Genomic DNA, 19,427 nt, shown 5'->3' on the forward strand with positions numbered 1-19,427 from the left:
GTAATGAAATTACAATATAATATTATTTTGGTGATGCAGCTAAAGCAGTTTTCAAATAAAAATTTATGCCTTTAAAAGATAGTTCTCAAAAGTAGAAATGAAAGGTTTTAGATCACTAATCTTCTATCTGTGCGATGAGTGAAAATAATATGAAACCAAATCAGGTAGAAGTAAAGTGTAAAAGGAGAAATCAATAAAATAAAAAAGAACAAATAAAGAATATCAACAGAAACAAAAGTTGATACTTAGAAAAGATCCATAAAATTAATGAAGCTCTAGAGCTAGAATGACAAGAAGCAGAAGAAGAAGGAGGAGGAGGAGAAGAAACCTTTTATAGATCCTACAGACCTTAAAGATAAAAAGGTAATATTATGAACAATTTCATGGCAGAAATCTCATCAACTTAGATGACATAAATAAGTGCCTTGAAAAAATAGAAAAACAGGAAAAAAATTTAAGAGTTCTATATTTTACAAATAAATTGAATTAGTAATTAAAAGCCTTTCCACAAAAGCACAAAAGCCACAGATTAGAATATTTGTCTGATAAAAGATTACCCAACTCTACAAATGTCTGTTATAACTCAGTATGAGAGAAGACAATAAAATAGATTTAAACAGATACTTCATTAAAGAAACACCAATTGCCAAAAAGGACATGGGAAGATGCTCAACATCATTTGTCTGCAGATAAATGGAAAATAAAACCACAACAGGCGAAAGGATCAATAAACTGTGCCTCTTTATTCTATGGAATACTAATTATCAACAAAAAAACAGCACGGAGGAACCTCAAAAAAATCCATGCTTATTCCAAGACAGGCAGAAAATAATTTTCATCTACATGAAATTAGAAAAAGTAAACCGAATATATAAAAAAGTTGAACCAGAGAAAGCAGAAAGGTAGTGGCTGGGAGGTGAGAGAAAGGGGAATGGGGAGATGTTGGTCAATTATATGATGAATAAATTATGAGGAACTAATAATGTACAGCATGGTGTTAGCAGTTAATAATACTGTGCTGTATTCTGGAAATGCTATGAGAGAAGATCTTAACTGGTCACTGTGAAGTAACAGATGTGGTTAACTTAACTGTGATAATTTCACAATTTCTATGTATGTCAAACCATCATGTGTACAATTTTTGCAATCATGTGTCAATAAAACTAAAATAAAAATATAGTTTGAGGCAAAATTAACCCCAGTATCTGTCTGGGGACAGCGGGAGAGAGGTGGTTAATTGATGGTAGAGTATGAAAACAGGTGATAGGAAATCTTGATTGAGGTAGCAATTGTAAGTGTATACAGCTTCAAACTCAATCTGTACACTAAAATGAATGTGCTCCATTGTATGTTTAAAAAGGAATGGGGGGGGGGAAACCTCAAGCAGAGTTTTCTTTCTTCATGTCTTCAAAATAACTCCATTAGCATTTTAAAAAAATGTAGCTCAAATTGTATTTAAATCAGACCTAGGAGTTTCCATATTATTTCCCAGATCATCTGTAGAACACTAAATGTGAATTTATTCCCAGAAATTTTGATGGCCAATTAAATGTGGAAATGGTTCCTACCAGAGGTTCGCAATGCTTACTAGCATATTAAAACTTCCTTTACTCAGAATACCTATGAAAAGTGTCTCACAGAACAGTAAGGGAAATGCCAACTGCTCTAAGAATCTTACCTTAAATGACTGTCTGTACTCTATCAACCTAAAACACTGTCAATCTGGAAAAATAACACTCGAATAGCTACACTTGGACAGGCAACAAGCATCTCAAATGGTTTAGGTCCAAAACTGAACTCCTGATAATTCCAAGTCTGTTCCTACTAATATCATCTTCAACAAGGTAACAGCATTCTACCCTTCCAGTTGTTCAGGCTAAAAACCTTGACCTCCTTCTTGTTTCTAATATCCCATATTCCAGGGTGGGAACCTTTTTCCTGCCCAGGGCCATTTGAGTATTTATAACATCATTTGTGGGCCATACAAAATTATCAAATTAAAAATTAGCCTGCTATATTTGACCAAACATTTAATTAACTCACCCCAAATGCCTTGGCAGGGCCAGACCAAATGATTTCACAGGCCTGAGTCACTTTAAAAATGTACTTAGCATACGACCACGCTTCACACCTTTACCACTATGGCTACCTTGGTTCCACTCATTATCATCTGTCATCTGGATTAATGAACAGTCCAGAAATTGGCAAGCTTTTTAAAGAGCCAGACAGTAGATGGCTTTTCTGGGCATATGGTCTGTGGTGCAGTTACGCGGCTCCTCCATGGAAACGCAAACGCAGCCACAGACAATGTGTGCATGAAAAGCATGGCTGTGTTTCAGTATCATTTGTTAATGAACAATGGAATTTGAATTTCAAATAAAGTGCCATTTTTCTTTAAAATATAAATTGTATGAGTTTTTAAAAAAGCTTCAGTACATCATTTAATATTCAAAGACAAATAATTTTAAAACCAAAATGGTCCTTAGAGGACATTTGCTCCAATTCTCATTTTATAAATAAGAAAACAGAGAGAAGTTTACTTACTTCCTGAAAGACACATAATAGTTAGTAACAGGTTTCTAATTGAATGTTCTTTCCCACGTTAATAATATTTAGAATTAAAGTAGCTTACAGCATAATTAGAATAATATATTAGGGTGGTCTACTTAATACATTAGGTGAAATCATTTGTTTAGTATATGATATGAGCTATTTTCATTTATATGTAGCAAAAAAAGGCCTAATGTTAAGTAAGTTGTTCTGATCATAGGAGTAATAGATAAAAGAAGAAAAATTATATGGCATAAGTGTACAATTACAGATTTTAGTTTATATTCCTTATAAAACCTATCAAACAGAATTTACATGGAATTCTTTTCTTTCAAGGAGATAATTTTGTCAAGTAAATAGAAATGTTTATGTTTTGTAAGTTTACTTGTAGAAGAAACTACCTGGGGAATAGAGAACAGCCAGCATTCCACTCATTCATGTAAATGTCAACTAATTTCTGTTGGATAGACTACTAACATTATTCCTAGTTTTTTCAATAGCAAGTTAGGGTCCACATTTCCATATATTTTACTAACGTAAAAAATTCTAATAACGTCTTAGAAAACCAATAACGTATCTTTTATTTTCCATTGAAGAAGATGATACTCTGGTAACTCAGTATCATTGCTAAAGTGACTACAGGCCCATGGACACAGATGACAATCTGGTGAAGGCCTAGGAGGGGTGGGTGCAGGAGGAGGGAGTGTGGAGGGGGAGGAAACAGAAAAACAAAAGGGAAATCTATAATACTTTCAACAATAAAGATAAATAAAAAATTTAAAAGAGTATAGGGTGGTGAATGCTTGGGGTGGGGGCCGGGGGTGGGCTAGAAATGGCCCAATGGGGGAAAAGAGGGACATATGTAATACTTTCAGCAATAAAGATTTTTTAGAAATTATAAAGCTACTGTAGGTTTCTGGAACAACGAGGAAATGACAAAAGGGAGGAGGCAGTAGAGAGAACCAGACGGGGCCAGTGAGGAGGACAGGGTCCCAGGGAGGGTGAGGACACAAAGGTGCCTGGCACACTGGAAGAGTGTGCTCTTCTTTTTCCACAAGCTATTCTGTCACAGGACGGACAACTCCTCCACGCAGACAATGCTGTGCCAGGAAGAGTGCTTGGAACCCACAGGCCCGTCCAATATGTGCCCCTACTCACACAGCTCACCCAACGTAAGTATCAGTTGTAGACTCTGTGCACTCATTACCTGCTTACAGAAAAGTTGTCCCACTAAAAAAAAGAAAGCTCTCATTTCCCTACTGATGTCTTACCCCATGACAGAGTGATACAAAAGCTAATAAAACTTTTGAAAAGTAGACCGCTGATTCACCTTGCTCCCTTCACAAACGAACAAACAGGCTTTTGCATTTACAGATCTGACTCGTGCCTATGTTGTCTACTGTATTATAGTAAAGGAGTTAATAATTTTTGTATTTTTATTTAAATAACACTTCTAACAATACCTGTTTATTACAATAATCTTACAACAATTTAAAATTAAACTGGAAAGGGGGTTGGAACCCAAATCTAAAACTCAGAAATGACTACTTACTGCAGGTACCAGTAATTTCTTCACTTCCTCAACGGCTCTCTTCAGCTTGATCTCCGCTCTGTTTTGAGCATCTTCCACAGTAATCAGTACGTGCAAGTCTTCGTTGAGGTGCTCCCAATTGGGCTTGCCTCTATTTTGCTCCTCCTAAAAAATGTACAAAGTAAAACATTACATGTTTCTTTTCAAGAAAGTAAGTATACTTTTCATAATACTAATCTGTTGGCAGTTATTTAAGATATGTTTACATTATTTTTCTATGATGACATTATAAATATTTTTAGTTATTTTCCTGGCAAAAAACCTGTGTGGAAGCCCAGTGGATCAATTGATAGTCAACAAACACTTGTTGAGCACCTATTCTGTACCATGGAGCCAGCTGCTTAGGATTCAACAGTGAGCAAGCCACCAGAACCCCTGTGTGCTCTTATGTGCACTAAGAAATTCATTTATGCTGTTAGCCTTCGGTTAATATGAAAAACATGTTGTTATTTCTATATTTTGCTTATAAGACCAGGTCACTGGGATAAATTTAAGTGAGTCATTGTCAAGGTCACATAGCTGGTAACTTGCCAATTTAGGAGCTCAAAGTTAGAAAAACACAAATTCAGAGAAGTTTTTACAATTACTTTTTAATAGCATTGACTGAATTCAAGATTAGGGAAAATGTTTTGCAAATAGACATTGTATAAGAGAAATGCCATTTGTTTTAAGTATTTCAAGTCGTATTTATGGAAATATTTCGTTATTACAGTAATAAACTCTGTTTCCATCATTAGCTTACTGGAAAAGCAGTGAGCTGTCAGGTTATTCCTCAGTGACACCCACCCACAAGTACTAGCTGGACAGAGAACATCAGTCTCCTTCCCTGGAGCTCCTCTCAGGAGGCCTCTTCTCCAGGCGGAAGCGCTGTGAGCTACACAGAGGCGCAGGGAGAGCTGCCACATTTCCCTTTCACCGAAGATACAACAATTCAGAACTGCTTCTTTATTACATTTCAGAGAAATATAAATACATGTATACATCATTTGTAATATATACATACAATTTTAATAAAAAAATATAAACGTATTTTAAATACAAAAATGGTATAAATAGATGGACCTGGCTTAGTGCAAGGTACCATATAAGCAATAACTAATTGCCTCTTGAAGGGTACTAAATTGTGAAATTGTAATCAAAGAAAATAAAACTGGTATAAATGAACACAACTGGTATAATGAAAGCAGCTGTTTATTACAACTCACATGTCTGCAGAGGCCATGCGAGAAAAAAAATCTATGTAGCTTAGTCAACAAGAACAGAAATAAATTGTAAAAATGAAATAATATGCTTCTGTCTTTACTTTCTGTTCATAACATTACTATGGAAATGCATCCCAAATGTTGTGTGGGGAATGAGAAACCAGACAAAACGCAGCAGCCATTGCAAGGCCATCAACATGACTCCAAAGAGTGAGCCCGGAGCCACCACAGTCGCTCACAGGCCTCACATGGGGGTATTTCACGGGCAACAGCAATACTCAATACCCCAGAACAAAGATCAAGAACACTTAGACACACAAATAATTGCCCCCAAAAGTAATATTCACACTATCTGGCACCTAATCAGAAATTAATAGGCAGACAAAGAAGCAGAAAATTAAAACATCTGATGAAAAAAAAATCAATCAAAACCAACCTCGAACACAGATGTTATAATTAATAGAAACAGAGACACTAATGCATAAAGATACTAACATAAAATGATGAGGAATATTCTTACATCAAAATATTTTAGAAAGGCCTAAAAATGAAAACTAAAATTATAAGTGACTTTCTACAAAACTTTTATACATGGGGCAGGCAGACAAAAGCTGGAGGATTTAAAAAGGGAAGGACTTACATAACAGGAACAGAACCGAGCTGCAGTATAACTTTACATTGTGCTTTATTAAAGGAATACATTTATGAGTTGTAGAACACCTAGGTAAATGTAAACTCAATTCAACAATTTAAGTGCCGATTAAAATACTTATCCTAACGCTTGCTTCAGAAGAAAAGTTTTATTAAAACTTTTCAACAGTTTTTAAAAGCTGTTGAAAGAACGAACACTTATAGACAAGACGGTGCGTCACTACATCCTTGCCCCCAAATAGCTGGTGGCCTAGCACTCCCTAGCTCCCAGCCAAACACTAGAAACACACTCCGGAACAGGTGCACTTTCTGGAACGAGGTGTGAAGGGCAGCCGATGAGGTCCTTTCTATACTGAAGTCTGAGGTGCCCTGTCTTCTCTGTTGCTCCACCCCCAGGGAAGGCTGCCAGCCCATAAGCTGGGGGCAGGTGATGGGAAGACTTTTCTGTGTGGAATGTAAACACACACACACACTCCCCACAGTAAGTACATAGTGCAGTAACTGAGAATAAATACCAAAGAATCTCTTCAAGAGTAGGAAGTTGGGGGGCAGGGGGCGGTTAGGCAGCAACGGGGGGGGGGGGGGGGGGGGGGGAATCATGTATTCCACATTAAGTCCTTACAGAATTTCCTATTTTTAAACTATAACCTTATCAGACTTCGTTTAAAACAGCCGTGGGCAAACTACGGCCTACGGGCCGAATACGGCCCGTTTGAAATGAACAAAACTAAAAAAACAAAAAAGACCGTACCCTTTTATGTAATGACGTTTACTCTGAATTTATATTAGTTCACACAAACACTCCATCCATGCTTTTGTTCTGGCCCTCCGGTCCAGTTTAAGAACCCATTGTGGCCCTCGAGTCAAAAACTTTGCCCACCCCTGGTTTAAAAAAAGGTTTTAAAATAATTCTGCCCAGACGTTGCATTTATCCATTCTAACTCAGAAAGAGTTATGGCTAAGTAAATTCTTTCAACATTGAGTTTTAAGCCTAGTAATTATTCAACACAAATATAATTTCTCCCTGTGTTCTCTGTTTCTTAAACAGATAATACAGGAAATCTGGAGTTGGTAAATACTATAGAAGTCTATGTTTATACCTATAAAGGTTCTATTTCAGTCACAAACAAATAAGAATTAGAATAAGACTATGTGATACATACTTCTGTATTCCAAAACACCTACATTAAGAATCCACCCCTCGAATTTCTCACTTCAAAAAATGACTTGGGACAAAACAGGTGGAAAGGAAGCAAAGAAGCAGAATAAAAAATAGGGCACACATGAAAAATGGTTCCCCTTAGAAACAGGGGTCTATGAGGCATTAATTTCTTTTTAGTTCCATTTAGTTATATTTCAGGAGTCAACAACTGAGATACTAATGTAGAAAAACAGCTCATTATTACTAATTATTATAACATCTGTCTTATGGTTACCCAAAACAATGTCATTTCAGATTCTGTGCCTCTTAAATCTTCAGCAATACAGAACATCAGGTTTAAATTTCCAGCACAGGCCTCCTGGCGGATTCTCAGGCCTCCAAATTAGACTGCCGAGTGGACGTGTCTGTCATGGTCTCTAAAGCTCTCTCAGCCCCCCGTGTCCGAACGGCAGCTCATCTACCCCTCCTCCAAACTGCCCCCATTTATGTCTTAGCTATTAGTAGTTCTGAGGTGTTTTTTTAATACGTGTGGATTTTTAGAACTTGCGGACAAGGACCAATTGATTTTGTAGAAAATTATTTGAACTGCAGCCACAAGCTTACCTGTGCCTTGACAGAGGGAGGGGCTGCTATAGCCTCATTTCAATCCACCTGCCTTCAGGTGCCATTTCTTGCATACTGTCCCACAACAGCTGCACCTCATTCCACAGTGCAAATAAACTGGCCTGTTCCCAAACATGGATGCTGATGCCCATAACTCTATGCGAGTCACCACCCATGTCCAGATGCTCTTCTCTCCCCCTCTTTAATAGTTTACCTTTTGCTCTAAAAACCATACCATAACTTATGGTTGTGTCTGTCTTATTCTTGCTATTCGAAAGTTTGATTTCAGTTAAATGCCAGAACCATGTCTCACTGATTTTTCTATTCTATTTAAAAAATATGTTTTTATTGATTTCAGAGAAGAAAGAGAGAGAGAGGGAGATAGAAGCATCAATGATGAAAGAGAACCACTGATCATCTATTTCCTACACACCCACACTGGGGATTGAGACCACAACCCAGGCATGTGCCCTGGTCAGGAACTGAACTGTGACCTACTAGCTCATAAGTCAACGCTCAACCAGTGAGCCATGCCGGCCAGGCCACTTTCTTTTATTCTTAACAGTATCTATACACTGGCTTTACACATTCCCAGCCTTAAACAAATATTTACTGAATTCAACAGCTGAGCTTTTATTATTGAGGAGCATCATTAAAATCAAGTGTCATATTTTGCATTAAAATACTGCAGCTTTCCCCACAGTGCTCTGCTATCCTCAAAACTGTTGTGTCTGCCTATATTATATTAAACGCCTCCTAGTCTCCTCCCGTGATCATATATGTGGTTTCTGGGCCTGCCTCTTTTTGCCCCCGTTTAAGTTGCCAGTTACATTTGACAGTGTGTAGTCCTCTTTTATTCTTGTTCTCTTACTTCTAGTCAACTCTCTTAGATTTTCTACAATAATTCTGATGAGGTCTGATTTTCATATCCCACCAAAGACACTGCTTTTCCTTTACTCTATCACCTCTAAACTACACCTTGTTTCAATGTATCAGAAAGAGTATAAGGGTTAAAGTCTTTTATAAACTATAAGACTAAAGTTATATCTTAACATAAGAGCAAAGTGACAACAAAAACAAATTTATACATATAATTACTATGCGTATAAATATGTTCAAAGCACAAAACCGCTAACCTTTTTTGATTTAAGGGAGGCTGAAATGACAAGACAGAACTCAAGGAAATGGAATATAGCTTTATTTATATAGTAAATTAAAGTTTAATAATATACTAAACAATCTTATAATACCACCCATACCTGATTATAAAAGTTAGACACAATTACCGATGATACTTTGTTATAGGTCTACATTTCTGACAAGTATACTATAAAGAAAGAAATTCCAAATAACAATTAGTCTTTCAGGTGATGATAAAAAACAAACTGAGAACTGAAAATGGTACCTTAGCTGGTTTGGTTCAGTGGATAGAGCATCAGCCCGCAGACTGAAGGGTCCAGGGTTCGATTCTGGCCAAAGACATATACCTAAGTTGTAGGCTTGATCCCTGGCCTGGTCGGGTGTGTGTGGGAGGTAACCAATTGATGTGTCTCTCACATCAATGTCCCCCTCCCCTCTCTCTCTCTCTCTCTCTCTCTCTCTCTCTCTCTCTGTCTCTCCCCATTCTTTCCACTCTCTAAAAATCAATGAAAAAATATCCTCAGGTGAGAATTAACACACACACACAAAAAGAAATGAAAATCATGATGACAGCAACTAAACTTTTATTAAACACACTGCATTCTAAGAAACATAAACACACCACCTCATTTAATCTTCTCATGAGGGCAATACTATTATTCTTACTAACATGTTAATGAGGAGGGTGAGGCAGACATGACTTGCCAAAGTCATACATACAGTAAATGTTCCACAGGGCAGAACTGTAGAGCGTGTACTCTCAACAACTCATTTCTAATACAAGACACATCACCTACACAAGAGCACCAAAATTAATAAAATTTCCCCCATTATTAGCTTCATGTAATAGTGAAAGAGACAGAAACAGAAGAGTGAGGTCATAAATCTTTAGAAAATCTTTCTACTCTACTATTTACCTTTAAGCATTTTTTTTCCTGTGAACTTCTAAGCACATCTTGTCCTCAAAGAACTTTAGACATGGTAGGGACTTTGGATGGAGATGAAGAAACAAATTAATTGAGCTTATTTGGTATATTTGGGTTTTGTGTGTGTGGTTTTTTTTTTTTTTATACTGGTCCTATGTCTCCTAATTTGATGTCAAGTGCTCTTTCTCAATAAATCCTGAATAAGTCGCATGAAAAGCAGTATCAAAAACTAGCAAAGCAGCACTGGCTAACCAGATCTCTTACATCTACAAAAATGCTTTTTATCGAGATCAGAGAATTGCCTATCAAATTTCAATGACACATTTACACAGAATTCCTCCAAAGTTTCAATAAGGCAACGTTCTTAAAACTAAAATTTGGTCTTAATACAAAATGTATGCAGATAGTTATAGATATAGGTATAGATCAGCGGTTCTCAACCTGTGGGTCGAGACCCTTTTGGCGGTCGAACGACCCTTTCACAGGGGTCACCTAAGACCATCCTGCATATCAGATATTTACATGATGATTCCTAACAGTAGCAACATTACAGTTATGAAGCAGCAACGAAAAGAATGTTATGGTTGGGTCACAGCATGAGGAGCTGTATTTAAAGGGCCAGAAGGCTGAGAACCACGGGTCTAGATATATATCTCGAACATTATTACTAAGTGAGGGATATTTAAAACCATTGCTCTGAAACAAGTTCTAACTATTATTTTTCAATAAAAACACCAACCATTTCCTTTTTGAAGCTGCTGTTTACAGTAACATGAAAATACTAGTGGCCCAGTGCACAAATTACTGCACTGGTGGGGTCCAGCCGGCCCACCCCCAATGGGGGACATCAGGGGCCGGGGACAGAGTTGGGGTAGGGGGGCAACGGGGGGCGGGGCTGGCTGCAGCGAGGGGCCCTGGGTGTTTTGCCAGCTGGCCCTGCCCCCAATTGGGGTAGGGGAGCCCGTTGGGGGATGGGGCTAGCCACGGCGAGGGGCCACCGGCCTTCTGCCATTTGGTCTATTTGCATATTACCTTTTTATTATATAGGATTTTTAAAAAAATCATTCTCAACTTTTAAGAAACTATTATTTATTGTTTCTTTGATTAAAAACAAAAAACACTTGATGAGTCATTGCCCTATGAAGTTTTAAATTGTGCTAATTACAGTATCTGTTTGAACAACAAAGTAATTCTATAACATGAAGCATCAGAACACAGTAACTGTCCCCACCCCTGCTGAGAGACTTTTAATTATAGATTTGTAGTCAAGCAAACGAGCACAGGACTTCTCCCCTACTGTGCACTTAATGTCAGAACCTCCCAGACAGGAACTCAAGTGAGTAAAGCAAGGTTCCAATGACACTTACAAATATATACATTTAATCCCGGTGATAGAGCTCACATATATAACAGTGTCCGGTAGTTTAGGAAATATTCATTGAGAAACTGGACATAAAATGATTTTACATAATTGTTCACTGACTCGTTATATAAAGTTGACCTCAAAATATTTTTAACTTGAACTTAAGTACCACGAACAATTATGTTCTCAAAGCAAATTATTTTCTAATAATATATGAAGGTTAGAATAATTTTATATTCAGGTTATTGAAATTATCATCTAGAAAAGTCTTTACAGGCAGCAGAAATTCAATAAATGCTTATTAAATTGGAACACAATGGAACAATTTGCTAAATTCAAAGAATGTTATTATTTTATGTCAATAACTTTCCAAGTTAAAAACAAAAGGACTATTCTCAATACTTTCCCTTCCCAAGAAACATCTCTCTCCTACGATCACAATACTAAAAGACTGCCAGGTAATGACCTCCTCGTAATTTTCGCAAATTAATTCCACTATTTAATTGCAATTAATGCATGTCCAAACTAAACTTATATATCCCCCAGTTGTGGACAAATAGCACTGGTCTGTCACAATAATGACCGAAGTTCAGATTTCTCTAGATAGAGCCACTTAGGGAAAACAGTGGATGTGGCCACCAACACAGTGAGACCAGACCTGGCTGCGCGGCTTAGCTGACTCCAGCGCTCTCCCACTCACCGAAAGGCTGCAGTCTGATTCCCGGTCAGGGCACATACTGGGTTGTGCATCTGATCCCGGTCAGGGCACATACTAGGTTGTGCATCTGATTCCTGGTCAGGGCACATACTGGGTTGTGCATCTGATTCCTGGTCAGGGCACATACTGGGTTGTGCATCTGATCCCGGTCAGGGGCACACACAGGAGGCAACCGATCCATGTTTCTCTCTCCCCCTTTCCTTCCTTCTCTCTTCTTTCTCCTCTCCCCCTTCCGCTCCCAACACCAATAAAAACATATCCTTGGGTGAGGATTTTTAAAAACTACAGAAAAATAGTATGTGGTGGAGAATTCTTATGGAAACTTTGGGCTGAGTTACTATTATAAAATATCTTAGTTTCTTCATCAAACAAAGATAAATATAGTATTAATGTCATAGCACTGTAATGAGTTCTAAGTGTTTGTACAGCACATAGAAGAGTGCCTAGCGTCTCATAAGAGCTGTGCAACTGATGTTAACATGGTTTGAATAGGCTATCTAAAATCAAAGAGGGATAAATGATTGCAGGAAATGACATAAGCATAAATATAGAGAAGGGATAACAAATTCAACAAATAAACTAACATTTTAAAGACTACAGGTTATACTTTACAAAAATAAAATTGAAAAAAGTACTGTAGGGATAAAGAGCACTAGCTTAAGATAACCTATTTGTTAATTAACGAAGTCAATAAAATATACTAAACATATGAAATAAAAACATGACATTCTTTTTAAATATAATTTTGAGTAGAAAGAAGCTGAACAAAGACCCCCGTCATATCTGTGGCTGTAGACTGGAGGAGAGCTCAGCAGATCAAAGCACTGGCCGGAATGACCCCGCTCCTCCCAGGGCTTGGATCCGCACAAAGAACAAAGGACAAGTAGTTTCCCAGAAACAGGAAAAACCATGGTTATTTCAGGAATCTACACAAACCAGACTAAAAGAGCAGAAGGAATTTATAAAAAATTAATGAAACTGGAGAATGAATTCAAACACTACTTTTTCCACAATATTTTCCCAAGTCACCCCCTCTATCAGAATTCATCTTCCCCATTTATTCTTTCCACAGGATTTTATGGCTGTAATAAAACTTAATATTGTACTGGGTCTTCTGCATCCCATATACAGAATTACTAGTAAGTTACTAGTTACTAAAGAGCAAGACGGTTCCTTTATATTTTTTCTATTACTCACAGTGCATGAAATATGCCAAAATAAGAGTTTGGTACAGACCTGTTAGTTGGAGTGGTGTGTTATACCGTGCACCAAAAGGTTGCAGATTTGATTCACAACCAGGGCACGGGAGAAAATGCAGAAGAAAAAGAGTCACCAAAAAATCCCAATGAAAGGTTCAGCACCACTATAAGCTCCTTACAAATTTTAAAAACATGAATCCCAACATTGAAAGGTTTTCATTAATAGGGGAATGCTCATGATGCATTAACTGCTTACAAGCAAATCAATGAAAAAAAAAGAAACCAACCAAGCAAACCACCACGGACATATTTCTGAAGGGTGACACCTCCTCCAGAAGAGCCTCGGTAGGGCCTGGGGGAGGTGTTCCAGAGACGTGGTCAGCCCAGGAGACACAGCTCCCAGAATATTGCCCTGCAGCCCTCCCAGGAGCCCCTGCTGGGGAGGCAGGAGACACACACACTGATGTCCTTAACCCTGTGTACAATTAGGCTAGTGTGTGTGCGTCTGTGTCTTTAGTTTTTAAGAACAACGGGTTTGAAGTAAAAACAAATAAAAAAATTTCATATAGGAAAAAAGCTTATCACATACTAGAGGCCCGGTGCACAAAAATTTGTGCACTAGGGGGGGGAGGGGGGCCCCTCAGCCGGGCCTGTGCCCTCTCACAGTCTGGGACCCCTCAGGAAATAACGACCTGCTGGCTTAGGCCTGCTCCCGGGTGGCAGAGGGCAGGCCCAATCCCTAGGTGCAGCCCCTGGTCGGGCTCAGAGCAGGGCCGATTGGGGAGTTGGGGCACCGCCCCCTGTCATACACAGAGCAGGGCGACCGAGAGGTTGTGATTCCACCCTCAGTCACACTCAGGGTAGGGCTGATTGGGGGGTTGGGGCACCATCCCCTGTCACACTCAAGGCAGGGTCGATGGGGAGGTTGCGGTGCCACCCCCTGTCATGCACAGAGCAGGGCCAATCAGGGGGTTGGGGCATTTCCCGTCACTCACAGAGCAGGGCCCATCAGGGGGGTTGGGGCTCTGTACCCTGTCACGCACAGAGCAGGGCCAATCAGGGGGTTGGGGCGCAGCCCCCTGTCACGCACAGAGCAGGGCCCATCAGGGGGTTGAGGTGAGGCACTCTCACACTCAGGGCAGGGCCAATGGGGAGGTTATGGCTCTACCCCATCACACACAGAGCAGGGCCCGTTGGGGGGGGGGGGGGGTTGGGGCACAGTCACACACAAAGCCGCAGGGCAATCTGTCACGCTGATCCCGGTGCCAGGAGGCCTTGCGGCTCCGCTGATCCCGGTGCTGGGAGGCATATTACCCTTTTACTATATAGGGTAGAGGCCTGGTGCATGGGTGGGTGCCGGGTGGTTTGCCCTGAAGGGTGTCCTGGATAAGGGTGGGAGTCCCCACTGGGGTGCCTGGCCAGCCTGGGTGAGGGGATGATGGCTGTTTGCAGCTGGTCACACACCCTTCAGGGTGGGGGTCCCCACTGGGGTGCCTGGCCAGTCTGGTGAGGGGCTGAGGGCTGTTTTCAGGCTGGGGGTGACTGAAGCTCCCAACCGCTCCTTTTTTTTTTTTTTTTTTTTTTTTTTTATTTTGGGCCAGCTTTAGCTTTGAGGCTTGGCTCCAGCTCTTAAGCCTCCGCTGCTGAAAGCAGGTTTCTGGCCTTTGCTTACAATGTTGCGATCCTGCTGGCTGAAGCCCGGCAGGTTTCTGGGGTTTTGTTTAGCTTCTATGTTTGTTACATAGTTGCTTGCAGCTCAGAGGCCTGCAGTGGCAGGCGGGGAACGTTGGAGTCCACCGTCACTGAAGCAAGCAAGCCTCATGTTAGCTTCAAGCTGCCTGGCTGCCGGCCACCATCTTGGCTGACAGTTATTTGCATATCGCCCTGATTAGCCAATGGGAAGGGTAGCGGTCATACGCCAATTACCATGTTTCTCTTTTATTAGATAGGATGAGAGAGGGATATGCTAATTAGTCATGACCAGTGTGCACATTGACCACTCCAAAACAGAGAATATCCTAATTAGCCCTGATATGCTAATTAATTAGTCAGACCAGTATGCAAATTGACCATCACTCAAACACATAAGATGGCCGCCACATGGCCAGCAGGGGAGGGCAGTTGGGGGCGACCAGGCCTGCAGGGGAAAGCAGTTGGGGGTGACCAGGCCTGCAGGGGAGGGCAGTTAGGGGCAATCGGGCCAGCAGGGGAACAGTTAGGTGTCGATCAGGCTGGCAGGGTAGCGTTTAGGGGCAATCAGGTAGGCAGGCAGGCAAGCGGTTGGGAGCCAGCAGTCCTGGATTGTGAGAGGGCAGTCGGACATCCCTCGAGGGGTCCCAGATTGGAGAGGGTGCAGGCTGGGCTAAGGGAGCCCCCCCCCCCCCGCACAAATTTTGTGCACTGGGCCTCTAGTTAATATATAAAGAAAATATTTTTGTACAGTGGTGTGTTGCTTTTAGCTGTTATAAGAGTTAAACGTTTCACAAAAAATTAAAACATTTATAAAGTAATATAGTTACAGTAAACTAAGGTTGAATTATTGAAAAAATATTTTTCTAAACTTAGTGTAGTCTAAGCTTAAAGTGCTTAGAGTCTACAACAGTGTACAGCAATGTCCCAGGCCTTTACATTCATCCACCACTGTCTTACCCAGAGCAGCTTCCAGTCCTATAAGCTCCATTCCTGGTAAGTTGCCTTTACCCAAGTTTTTAGCTTTCATACTGTTATTTTTACTGTACCTTTTCTATGTTTAGATACACAAAATACTTACCATTGTGTTACAACTGCCTGGAGCACTCAGGACAGTAACATGCTGCACAGGCTTGTAGCCCAGGAGCAATAGCCTAGGTCAGGGGTGGGCAAACTTTTTGACTCGAGGGCCACAATGGCTTCTTAAACTGGACCGGAGGGCCGGAACAAAAGCATGGATGGAGTGTTTGTGTGAACTAATATAAATTCAAAGTAAACGTCATTACATAAAAGGGCACGGTCTTTTTTTTTTTAGTTTTATTCATTTCAAATGGGCCGGATCTGGCCTGTGGGCCGTAGTTTGCCCACAGCTGGTCTAGACCATGAAGCCAAGGTATGTGTAAGTGCTCTCTAAGCATGGCGAAATTGCCTAAGGATGCATTTCTCAGAACGTATCCATGTCATTAAGTGACCTGTGACTGAATTAACTAAAGTGATATCTTTTTTATAACCCTTCACTATAATTTGATAAGCAAAACATAACCATAAAAGTGATGTAGTTAATGCAGCACAGTATATTATATAATGCAATTTTCCTTTTCTCTTAAAGATGCTAAACTACTTTCATTTCTTGTGGGTATCTCTGAAAAACAACCAACCCAGAGTTAAGTGGTAAGTACATTCAAAGATGCTAATAAATTGAAAACATTAAAAAAATTATTCTTCAGGGATGATGCTAGTATGACTTGAGTTTCCACAGTCTGAATACAAGCTAGCATGAGCACAGCTCACAGCAGTACCACTTCAAACATCTGCATCTAATCAGATAAAACAGGGTAATTTTTAGAATAGCCTCTTATCTTTCTTTTTTCTCGCTATGGGGAGAGGTTTTAATAGGTAAAAACAGCTAGTTGCATAATGCCGTTTTTATTTTATTAGTTTTTATTTTTCTTTTTTTAAAAAAATATTTCAGAGAGGAACGGAGAGGGAGAATCATTGATTGGCTGCCTCCTACACGCTCCCCACTGGGGATCAAACCTGCAACCCAGGCATGTGCCCTTGGCCAGAGTTGAACCTGGGACCCTTCAGTCTGTAGGCCGACACTCCATCCATTGAGCCAAACCAGCTAGGGCGCATAATGCCTTTTTAAAATGAATTAGTGATGCATCCAACATTTATAATTTCCCTAAAAATAATTTTTAAAAAATTCCTATTTGCTAACTAAAACCTGGCCTGTTACACTAATGACTTTTTACCTCTACAAATGGTCACTTTGTTTTATGCACTATCCACTGCTATAATTGATGTTCAAATTAAATGTAAACCATTTATTATTATTTTTACATTTCAATGTAACTACCTAATTCAACTATGTCAGCCAAGAAGAGTACTCTCTCAGAATAAAAAATAAAAGTTCACAGAACCCATGTTTTGTTTCATTTATTAGAAATCTTTTCAAGCATGTTCAAGTTTCAGAAATATTGAACTAAAGTAAAATTCTTTTAAATTTCTTTCCTTATCAACTGACATCCATTTAGCTGTATAATTAAAAAGTTATTATTTCTTTCAGAGTCTTGAGAAGAGCTTTAAAATGTTTCCACGGTGACCAAGGCAATGTTTGCAACGCCCAAGGAGTAACAGTGCCTTCCTGTCCACTAGTGAGTAAAGGCACCTTCCGCCTCACACACAGGTGCGCGTGGGCGGGACTCTCTCAATTCCCTTGGCTCCGCCTCCTCTTAATTAACAAAGAAACAGATGTAACAGAAAAATGGCCACCGTTATGATGCTTAAGGAACTATCATTACCTATATTCTGAAACAATAAATGTAAGAAATACTGAAGACAATCCTTTAGTATTTAGTAGTCCTTAATGGCAGATGGCATTAACCCTGTTTTACAGATGAGATTTAGACAGAGAAACCAACTTGTCTTAAGTCCGTCAACCACTAAGTACTTGACCCAGAAACTAAAAGCAAATCTGAATCTCTCATGTCCTCTCCACTGAGACACAACACAAGCATCATAACTGAACCCATTCTTTTCTCAGGCCCAGGTGAGACCTGACACCTCTCAGGTCCCCTTATTGTCCAGTTATCTCAAGAGCTCTTTCTTCCTGAATTTCTCTAGCAATCCTACCTCATCTGATTCTTATTAATGACACATTTGTATAAAGTAACTCTATATAACCACAAGTCTCATCTTTTCATTTATACTATAGGCTACTTAAAGTTAGGATTCCTGCCCGACACTTTTTAGAATATTCTTCACACTCAGATATTTAGTGAAATGAAAAGAATCTCATGGGTAATGGGAGTGAAAATAACATGTTCAATGAATACCATCTCTATACCTAATTAAGCTCTCCAGTTTTATATAAAGAGCAGAACTGGTACCAATAAATCCTCAGTGAGCAGAAAGCCTGATAGCTACTTTCCTGCTACTCTAACAAGAGAAAATACTAAGTAATTTCATGCAGCCATTAAAGAACATGCAAGCCTCTGTAAACACCTGCTGCATTTGGAAAAGCTGGAAGCAGGTGAATTATTGGGTCCTTCCTAGGTTTACCTTATAGGATCTTGCCAAAATACAAAACTGACATTCTATGGGGGAAAAATGCATTTATAAACTGAATTAATTTGTCTTAGAAAAACAGAACATTTTACTCAAATTTTTCCATGCTAAAAGAACTGATTTTTAAATAGTTAGTAGAAACTATTACACAATGCATTAAATCCTAACTCTCCAAGTCTGCAGCTCATAAAATGCAAACTTCTACATAAGAAAAGTTAGTTATCTAGGTATGGCAACTTAAGCTGAACTCAATACAGCGCCAGAATTCTATCCCAGTGTGTCTCTAGTTAGATGAGCAGCAAGGTGTATTCCTTCCTAAGATTTGGAGGACAAAGGGAGACAGTGTTTGTTTTGTAGGATGCACACACCATCTGTCCACTATTGAATCAAACACTAATTTGGTGCCACTGTGAAAGGATTTGGTAGTTGTCACTGAAGTCACTAAGCAGTTGACTTTAATCAAAAGGGGTGGGGACCCTGGGTGGGCCTCACTGATTCAAATGGCAGCCTTGAAAAGAGGGACTAGGCCTTCCCTGGACTCCAGCTACTCCAAACACCAAGTGAGCCTATAGCTGCTCTCCCTCCGCCCGCATTTCCCTACCTGACTCCTGCTCGGGACCCTGGAGTGGGCACAGACCCAACTGTGAAAGCCCGATGCCTCATAAAACACCCCTTTGTGTGTTTCTCTCCTGCTGCTCTTCCAGTTGAACTCTGACTTACACATTTTCCATTAAAGTTTCACCATCATACAAATTATAAAATAAAATTCAAAGTATCTCATTAAGTGACTAAAGCCATAATTATAGCCTATGCCATGAAAGCAAGGGGCTAACCTTGGTTAATGCGTGTTCTGAAGTAGTCATAATATGTTTAGGAGTATTTTTAGGCTAAATAAATTAAAATCTATTCCAGAATGTACAATAATTTGGACCTAATCAACACTGCTAAGAAGGAAAGAGGTATTCATTTTGGTGTGAAAAACAACTTCTTTAATAAATGTTAGGTTAATCCTTATTCAACAAACATGACAAAGTAATTAAGATGGGAAAATAAAAGATTTCCT

General features: G+C 39.6%; 1 protein-coding gene across 14 annotated transcripts in view; it reads right to left on the minus strand.

Moving 5' to 3' along the window:
• The window catches only part of QKI (QKI, KH domain containing RNA binding), a 136,898-nt gene that overhangs the window by 25,532 nt on the left and 91,939 nt on the right, over positions 1-19,427 (minus strand). For all 14 annotated transcript variants that reach the window (XR_004968680.1, XR_004968679.1, XM_036316015.1 and 11 more), the window contains one exon: positions 4,103-4,246. Coding sequence is in view for 12 of the 14 variants with exons in the window: in XM_036316015.1 (XP_036171908.1) it covers positions 4,103-4,246 (144 nt within the window). In the remaining 2 variants the exon portion in view is untranslated. The remainder of the gene's footprint in view (positions 1-4,102; positions 4,247-19,427) is intronic.

This window comes from Myotis myotis, unplaced genomic scaffold (genome assembly GCF_014108235.1).
Source record: "Myotis myotis isolate mMyoMyo1 unplaced genomic scaffold, mMyoMyo1.p scaffold_m19_p_7, whole genome shotgun sequence".
Lineage (NCBI taxonomy): Eukaryota > Metazoa > Chordata > Mammalia > Chiroptera > Vespertilionidae > Myotis > Myotis myotis.